We start from the raw sequence: 9503 nt of genomic DNA on the forward strand, positions 1-9503 counted from the left end.
CGACGCCCTAGAAATGGTGTAAGTAGCCAAGGAAATTCAGATCCTGTACTCCTAATTTACAGTAGCAGGATGATGGTTTTCAATTTTATGTCCCAAATTACGATGGGCTTAACCTTGAAAATCACAATGAGTTGAACTTTGAAGAATACAGTGGGGACAATCCAACCAAGTAAGAGATGAACATTACCAACCGGATAAGATAGCATTCGGACGCGTTGGCAATAAGGACTTATTGAGCAAGGGGCAATAACAACTCAAACATTGAAAGATCATTTTGCATTCATGCATACGCATTTAGCCAGGGTATTTTGATTCAATTTTATCATAATCACTAGGCATAAATAGGTTCATATAGGTCATGTTCCCCAAAGAACAGATTAATGAAGATGGCAGGTCTTGCTTTCCTGAGTTGACAGAAGCAGATCGAAGTAACCATAGTTTGCAATTTAAAAGATTGAAGCCACAACGGCGAATCTTACTTTCAAGCGGTGCAGCGGAACAGATTGAAGCTACAACGGCGGATCTTACTTCCCTAACATTGCAATTAAAAGATTGAAGCCACAACGGCAAATCTTACTTCCCAGGCGTTGCAGTGGAACAGATTGAAGCTACAACAGCGGATCTTACTTCCCTGACATTGCAGTTTAAAGGATCGAAGCCACAACGGCGAATCTTACTTTCAGGCGATGCAACGAAACAGATTGAAGCTACAACGGCGGATCTCACTTCCCTAACATTGTAATTAAAAGATTGAAGCCACAACGACGAATCTTACTTCCCAGGCGTTGCAGTGGAATAGATTGAAGCTACAACAGCGGATCTTACTTCCCTGACATTGCAGTTTTAAGGATCGAAGCCACAACAACGAATCTTACTTTCAGGCGATGCAACGGAACAAATTGAAGGTACAAAGGCGAATCTCGCTTCCCCGACATTGTAATTAAAAGATTGAGGCCACAACGACGAATCTTACTTCTTAGGCGATGCAGCGGAACAGATTGAAGCCACGATGGCGAATCTCACTTTCCCGATATTACAACTAAAGATTGAAGCCACAACGGCAAATCTTATTTCCTCGGCGAGACCGGGCAAAAATTGGTCTTTCTTAGTCTTTGCTCTGTTATCGTTACACGAAAACGAGCAAAGAGGGGCAGCTGTACAAGCCCAATTTTTAGCCCAAAGTCCAATACAACCCAGTTAACCCTACCAATACACCAAACCAATTAAACTAACCCATTAACCCTCAGCCCAAAACAGTTAAACCCCAAAGCCCATTTACACCCAAACCCAAAGCCTAATAGCCAGGCCCAATTTCCCTAAAAAATATCTGCTTAGGGTTTCAGAGACTGAAACCCTAGGCGCCGCCCCTTTGATTCTAGCCTACTGCCTTCAGCCGCCATTGCCCATGCCACCGCCGCACCTACTACCACCTGCTTCAAACGCCTGCAAAGAAGAAAGAAGGGACAATCATAGCAATGGAGAATGATGACATAATCGGCTATAAAAAGCCAACAATATGTAATTTTAAAGGAGTTTTTTTTCTAACAACTTCTGTAACACAAAAAAAAAGAAACAGATATTAAGAAACAAAAAGAAATAAAAAGAGGAGAAATATTGAAAGGTGATTATCGGTAATATTTTACTTTAGATTTCTTTTTTTTTCATTTATTTTTTATTTTTTTCTACATCTACAAACAGAGGAACGTTTTAAAAGAAAAAGAAAGGGGACGGAGTATCTGAATCGCTCCGCTTGCGCCGTCGCCAGAGTTCTTTTTTGGGATACCGAAATCGGACCATGAAGGCGACGTTCGGAGCTTCGATCCGCAACCCCAAGGTCCTGAAGCCTGGCCTTTAATCGGTCCCTTAAATAAGGTTAAGAGAAATGACCGATTTGAGCCTCCGACCACAGCGCGTGGCGGGATCAATGGAGGCCCGTTCGGCCAAGGAGAAGGAATGCTGAGGGGTTTTCCCTTTTATTTTTTTTAGAGGCAGTAAAGAATGAAGTTTTCAGAAAAAAATTTGCTTTAAATAAAGTTTGCAAAACGGCACCATTTAAGGCACCCGACCACAGCGGTGACTGACCTGGGGAGGATCCGCGTTTTCGTAAATGGGGTATTTGCTAATAAGTCCTTCGATTTTGTGGCACTTTAGGCGCTTTTACGCATTTTGCAATTTAGCCCTGAAATTTTATTTCTGTTTTATATTAGTCCCCTGAAACGCCGCGTTTTGAGATTTTGGTTTATTTACTGTTTTGGTCCCTCTATGTTTGGCGCGTGTTGCAATTTAGTCTTTCTTTCGTTTTTTTATTTCGATTTTGCCCAGTACTTTTGTTTTTATCCCTATTTAGTCCATCGATTTTGTTTTTGTATTTTTATTTTTATACTTATCTGTTTATTATATTTTTATATCACATTGTTATTTTTGTAATATTATTATTATTATTATTATTATTATTATTATTATTATTATTATTATTATTATTATTATTATTATCTTCACTACTGTTATTAGCATATTTATTAATATTATTGTTATTATTGTTATGTTTTTATTTATATTTATATATGTAAATTTTAGATATGTGTGTTTTATTATACTATGATTATTATAATTGTTTATATATACGTATATATATATATTTTAACTTATTTAATACAAATACTTATTTTTTATATGTATATCTATATTTCATAATCTATGTATATATACATGCTTACATATTCTTATATACATGCGTATATTTTTATACTTTATAATTCTAACATATATGCATATATATATATATATATTATAATTTTATTCATTACTATTGTTTCATTTGGTGTTAATTTATTTATTTATTTATTTACATGCTCATTATTATTGTTTGCTTAAGTGCTTTAATTTTTATTTATTTATTTACTTTTATTTGTTGATTTCTTTTTATCCTATATTTGCTATCCTATTTATTTATCTTTTCTTATTTTGCTTGTATCACTTTGTTTACATTGCATCATTATTGTTATTTTATACCTACTTCTACTTGAATTTGTCAAAAACGAAAAATTTCAAAATCAAAGTAACAATCGGTATTTGAGATCCTCGAAAGAATCGAGCCCTAACGTATTGGGTTCCGGTTTTCTTTGTTGGATCTAAATAATCGAGATTACTTTTTTTAAATGAATAAAAGCTCATTATCGGGAATTCAATATGTCGTGTCCTAACGCATTGGATGTGACACATTGCTTTTCTCGGGATGAGGATTTTCTTAAAAATAACAAAGGCAAAATTCAATGTTTGGAAAGTTGAGACATTATGCCCTAACGTATTGGGCTGCAATTTTCTCATCTGATTTGAACAATTGAATATCCCTTTTAAATTTTATCATATGAGTTTTTTTTAGACAATCAACTTTTTATATAAGTCTCTTAAAACAAAGGATCGTAATTTTAAATCTCTTTAAATTTTCAATTCTCGACATTAAGACATTAAGTAATCAACTAGGTACCAATTTAGGGCGTATCGAGGGTGCTAATCCTTCCTCGTGCGTAACCGACTCCGAACCCGTTTTTTTGAATTTCGTGGACCAAACTTGTTGTTTTAATAAAATCAAAGTCGTTTATTAAAAACAACCACTTTTCGAGGTGATCCAATCACACCTCATAAAAAAAGGATTGGTGGCGACTCCCTTTTTTTTCATTTTCCAAAATCCAAGTCGACCCCGTTTTTCATCCAAAAAATGGTGTCAACAACTAACACTACGTTTGGTTGGGCTATAATTGAAATAGAGTTGTAATAATAAGTCAATTGTTTGGTTGAATGGAATGAAATAGAGTTGTAATAATATTCTTGTATTTGATTGAATGGAATAGATATTGTGATAGCATAAGGAAAAAGACATAAATGACCAAAATACCCTTAGCATAATTTTTAAGTAAATTATTATTGTTATTGTTATTAAATTTTAATAAGATTATTATTAAATACAATTTAATAAAAATAAAATATATAATTTAATAAAATTCTTAATATAATTATTATTAAAATATGAATTAATAATAATACATAAAATATAATATTAGACAAATAATATACAACCTACTTTATTATTTTTAAAATGCAATGCATATTTAATGTGCTATAATATCATTAGTGAAATAAATAAATTAATTATTCTCTAAACTAAAAAGCAAAATATTAGAAGTAATAAATAGCTTGAGAATTATATTTCATATCCGACATAATGTTCATACATTAACAAAAATTACATGATATCATTAATTTATATGTTAAATTTGACGGCATCAAAAGTTACATGGGTTGCGGCTAGTGAAGATAAGTGATTCTTCAAAAGCTAGAATGCCTCCTTTGTGTCATGATTGTGCAACTCGGGTAACATTTCACAAGATTCTTAAAAAGTACAATGAAAAATGATAATAAAGAGTCAAAGAAAACGTTTCGTCAATATTTCTAAAAGATACAATCGATAAAACGATAATAAAAAATAAGAGCGAATGAAAGAACGAACAGGATTCTTCTGCAAACATGATCGAAGAAGCTAACCGAGTTTCAAAAATCTTTTGATTGGATTTCATTCGAGTCATTTAACTTGTATATTAACACTCAATTACTTAACACCGAACACCTATCGGTCGGAGTAATTGAAATTGACGTGGCTCCCCGCTAACCATCAGATCTGATTTTGATTTAATTGACGTGGCATACTATCGACCGTATTATTATAGAACCACAGTGTAAATAGCGGGCAGCCGAGCCCATTCAGTTGTTAATCTAGAACCTTCGATCACTTGCCAGGAAATCTCAACCTCATTACAAAATACCCTCTATAATAAAGCAAAACCCTAAACCCTAAACCCAAGACGCCTCTTCTTCATTTTATATTAACCAACGGAACACCCTTATTTCTATCTCTGTTGGTCCTTCTTGTTCTATATCAATTTATAGCTATGGCTACGGCAGCTCTGCTTCGTTCATTCCGACGACGTGACGTCGCTGCTTCTCCTCTCTCTGCCTATAGATGTGTAAGTTTCTAACTCTTATGTCTGCTTTAAAGCTTTTCGTGTTCGGTGGTTGTTATTTGCTTATTGAATTGTGCTTCGTGATGTTGTATTCTGTTTGGTTGTTGAGGAGGCCGAGGAAAAGGAATTTATCTAGATGTTTTTACCTTTTTGATCTGTGGGTTACTAGAAGTAGTAGATAAAATATGTTTTTCGTTCATTTAAACTGAATCTTTTGGGAGTATTATTTGGTTAATTGGAGCTTCTTTAGATGGTCAGGAAAAAAAGTAGGACCGTGCCGTCCCTTAATATCTTAGGAAATTAAAGGACGACTATACATATTTATTTATTGTTTTGTGTCTCTCATAGTTTGGTTCTCTTGACTAAGTTTGAGGTATCATTGTTACACGTGTGTCTCTTTGGTTCAAGTTCGTTTAAGCTTGACGTTCTGCGGTTTCTTGAATTTTGGTTGAGATTTGGTTATGTGAAAATGGTTATTTCAGTTCATTGGCCAATTACTTCAACAATATTCCCAGTGAATGAAAAGGATGGTGCCTCATGCTTAATTGCTTGTTGTGCAGCTTACTAACAATGGCAAGACCTCAGCGGAATTAATTGGACAAGTTTTTGTAGAGCATTCAGGTAACAATTGTTTTGGTTATTCTCATTATTGTCTATTTATTGTAAATTTCTGATTGCGCCTTTTTGTTTTCCTTTGACGCAGTTCAAAACCTGCCGGTAATGATGTCATTGGTATTGATTTGGGTACGACCAACTCCTGTGTTGCTGTCATGGAGGGAAAGGTAAGATCTAGACTAGTTGGTGGATGTCCTTAACAATTTCGTTGTTAGCTTTGTAAGTTAAGGTCATCGTCTCTGATCGAGTCTGTCATTGATGTCAGAATCCCAAAGTTATTGAAAACTCTGAAGGTGCACGAACGACACCTTCTGTTGTTGCTTTCAACCAAAAGGGAGAGTTACTTGTGGGCACCCCCGCAAAACGTCAGGCTGTGACCAATCCAACCAACACAGTTTTTGGAACCAAGCGTCTAATCGGTAGAAGATATGAAGATCCTCAGACGAAAAAGGAAATGGGAATGGTTCCTTTCAAGATTGTCAAGGCTCCCAATGGAGATGCGTGGGTTGAAGCAAATGGGCAGCAATGTTCTCCTAGTCAAATTGGGGCATTTATTTTGACCAAAATGAAAGAAACTGCAGAGGCTTATCTTGGAAAGGGTGTTTCTAAAGCAGTTATCACTGTTCCAGCTTATTTCAATGATGCCCAGAGGCAAGCAACTAAGGATGCTGGTAGAATTGCAGGCCTTGATGTTGAGAGAATAATCAATGAGCCTACTTCTGCTGCCCTTTCATATGGAATGAACAACAAGGAGGGTCTCATTGCAGTCTTTGATCTTGGTGGCGGTACATTTGATATCTCAATTTTGGAGATTTCAAATGGTGTCTTTGAGGTAAGCAATAAGCATCTTTTTTTTTTTCTAAGTGGGTTTGTTTTAGAGAGATTAGGCCAGTTGTACTGATATCAATCATGTCCAGGTCAAAGCAACAAATGGTGATACTTTCTTGGGAGGAGAGGATTTTGACAATGCATTGCTGGATTTCTTGGTGAGTGAATTCAAGAAGACTGAGGGAATTGATCTTTCGAAGGATAGGCTCGCACTTCAGAGGCTTCGGGAAGCTGCTGAGAAAGCTAAAATTGAACTCTCATCAACATCGCAGACTGAAATTAATCTTCCATTTATAACAGCTGATGCTTCTGGGGCGAAACACTTGAATATCACATTGACCAGATCAAAGTTTGAATCTTTAGTAAATCACTTGATTGAGAGGACCAAAGCTCCCTGTAAGAATTGCTTGAAAGATGCTGGCATTTCCACAAATGATGTTGATGAGGTTCTTCTTGTTGGAGGGATGACACGTGTACCTAAAGTGCAAGAAGTAGTTTCAGGGATCTTTGGGAAGAGTCCAAGCAAAGGAGTCAATCCTGACGAGGCTGTTGCTATGGGGGCAGCAATTCAGGGTGGTATACTTCGTGGGGATGTTAAAGAGTTGCTTCTGCTTGATGTAACTCCTTTGTCACTTGGTATTGAGACACTAGGTGGAATATTCACTAGGCTAATCAACCGGAACACAACCATTCCAACAAAGAGAAGTCAGGTATGTCTTTGGTGCATATTGTTTGCATTTTTTCCTTAGCGGGGATTATCAGTATATCATAAGCTTTTTTAGTAGCTCTTGGAACAGAATAAGTTTGACACCTTTACTTTTAGATGCATATAAGCATACTCTAATTGCTTTGAAAAATATTTCTTTGGATATAATTTATTTTCTTTTTCTATGTATGATGGGGATTCTTTGATTTCTTTGATTTTCAGGTGTTCTCTACTGCAGCTGATAACCAGACTCAAGTAGGTATCAAGGTGCTTCAAGGTGAGCGTGAAATGGCTGCTGACAACAAGCTTTTGGGTGAGTTCGACTTGGTAGGCATTCCCCCTGCTCCTAGAGGTATGCCTCAGATTGAGGTTACATTTGACATTGATGCAAATGGTATTGTCACTGTTTCGGCCAAGGATAAGGCCACCAGTAAAGAACAGCAAATTACAATACGTTCCTCTGGTGGTCTCTCGGAGGACGAGATTGAGAAGATGGTCAAAGAAGCTGAGTTGCATGCTCAGAAGGACCAACAAAGGAAAAGTCTGATTGATGTAAAAAACAGTGCAGACACCACTATTTATAGTGTAGAGAAGAGCTTGAATGAGTACAGGGACAAGATTCCTAGCGAAATTGCAAAAGAAATCGAGGGTGCTGTTGCAGATTTGAGGAAGGCAACGGAAGGAGAGGATGTTGACGAGATCAAGGCGAAGATAGATGCCGCGAATAAAGGCGTCTCAAAGATTGGGGAGCACATGTCTGGTGGTTCTGGTGGTGCCCAAGGAGGTTCTTCTGGAGGTGCTCAAGGTGGTGACCAGGCCCAAGAAGCCGAATACGAGGAGGTGAAGAAGTGATTGATTAGGCACTGATTTTGTTCAATTTGTATCTTCTATTTTCTGATGACCAATTTATGAGTGCAATGCATGTTTAAAAATTTTGATTTTTTGTGATGTAGACGTCTTTGTTATACATAGCGCCAAAATTATGCATGTTAAATGTCAAAGGCACAAAACTTGAGAGAGTTGTTGATTTCTTGCATTATAGGCAAATGGTAGCGGGGCAGTAGAACCTGCTTCTTTGAAAGAAATAGAAGAAACACAATGTTCGGCATAGACTCTTGAGCTTACTGTAGGAAAAATGTGGCTGTTGGAAATGGGTTTTCGGAGTTGAAGCTCTTGATTTGGTGTTGGAATCGCGGATTCCCAAGTATTTTAACAAAAAGTAATCGTGATTTATCAAAGATAATCTTGGAAAGGGGTCAACAGAGTCTCTGGTGACAAGAATGCCTGAAATGGAGAGCTAAGGTGCCATCAAATTTGTGATATGCTTTTCTTCCTTACTGTAACCGCCATGGATCTAATCGGGCTCTTGTTTGGATCAAATCTAAACTGTCCCCTTTCTCTCGAGGGAAGTGGCTCCAATGAGAGCTAGCGAACAGATGTTTGTGGGAAGATCACAACCTAATTTTATGGCTGCTTTGCTTGCAGTCCCTTGGTCTTATTAGATAGAATTTCGAGGGTTAATGAAGCACTTTCTTTAACATTATCTTTTGATGTAAAAAAAATAATCTATGTAATGTTAAACTTATCTACCTGTAACATTTGGTTCAGAGCTTTCAACTGCTTGCAGTGCCAAATTTGCTAGGATGAAGAGTTACTGTTGGAGTTAAGATTCCGAGTAGTTTGTTTATCAAATGTTGGTATCAAGCCTATATATGATGGAGGGAATATGGTATTAAATCTAGATTGCTAATGATACCAATTCTCATAAGGGTTATAAGGACATGGTGGACGGGGATTACTAGCTTGGCTGATGTGCTGGGTGGCAAGATTGGTGGATTTGATTGGCTTTTCAAGGATACACACCCAATTGTTAGGAAGAAAGAGGTAAGAGATGTAGGATGATGATTGACAAAGTGGTGAGATGTAGAGAGTCGCTTTAGAAGAGAACTGTATAAAATATAAGAGTGTGATGTCAAAGAAGAAGATCCTTCAGAGACCAAGGATGTGTATTTATAGGTGATGTTAACCACAAAGGTCATTAGGCCTTGACATGTTTTCGACGCTAATTTTATCATGGTTGGCCATTTAGGGAGTATGGTAGCCTTCTAAATAGGTGATGATGGAATTGACATGAACTAGGCTGGACTCTAGGTGTGATCTATGGATAGAAAGATCCAACACTTATCGTTGACTATGTAGATCGGAGGCACTCAGTGTGTTGTGCATACATATGTCTTTGAGGTTTATAGCTGACGAGGTGTAGCCCTTAGATGAAGTCATAGCAATTGAGGTAATAGTGGAGAAACTCGCATTGTTTAGGTATTAATAACAATTTA

General features: G+C 36.7%; 1 protein-coding gene across 4 annotated transcripts in view; it reads left to right on the forward strand.

The window, feature by feature from the left end:
• Positions 1-8115, forward strand: part of LOC105762749 (heat shock 70 kDa protein, mitochondrial) — a 29413-nt gene extending 21298 nt beyond the window's left edge. For 2 of the 4 annotated variants that reach the window (XM_052624667.1, XM_052624668.1), the window contains exons 3-6: positions 5722-5800; positions 5899-6465; positions 6551-7171; positions 7390-8115. In XM_052624667.1, coding sequence (XP_052480627.1) covers positions 5722-5800; positions 5899-6465; positions 6551-7171; positions 7390-8019 — 1897 coding nt within the window. In that variant the 3' untranslated portion in view covers positions 8020-8115. Of the gene's footprint in view, positions 1-4773; positions 5022-5500; positions 5640-5721; positions 5801-5898; positions 6466-6550; positions 7172-7389 lie in introns of those variants that run through there. The other 2 variants (XM_012580632.2, XM_052624669.1) reach the window with 2 other exon arrangements.
• The last annotated feature ends 1388 nt before the right edge of the window (positions 8116-9503 follow it).

Source organism: Gossypium raimondii, chromosome 12, assembly GCF_025698545.1.
Source record: "Gossypium raimondii isolate GPD5lz chromosome 12, ASM2569854v1, whole genome shotgun sequence".
Lineage (NCBI taxonomy): Eukaryota > Viridiplantae > Streptophyta > Magnoliopsida > Malvales > Malvaceae > Gossypium > Gossypium raimondii.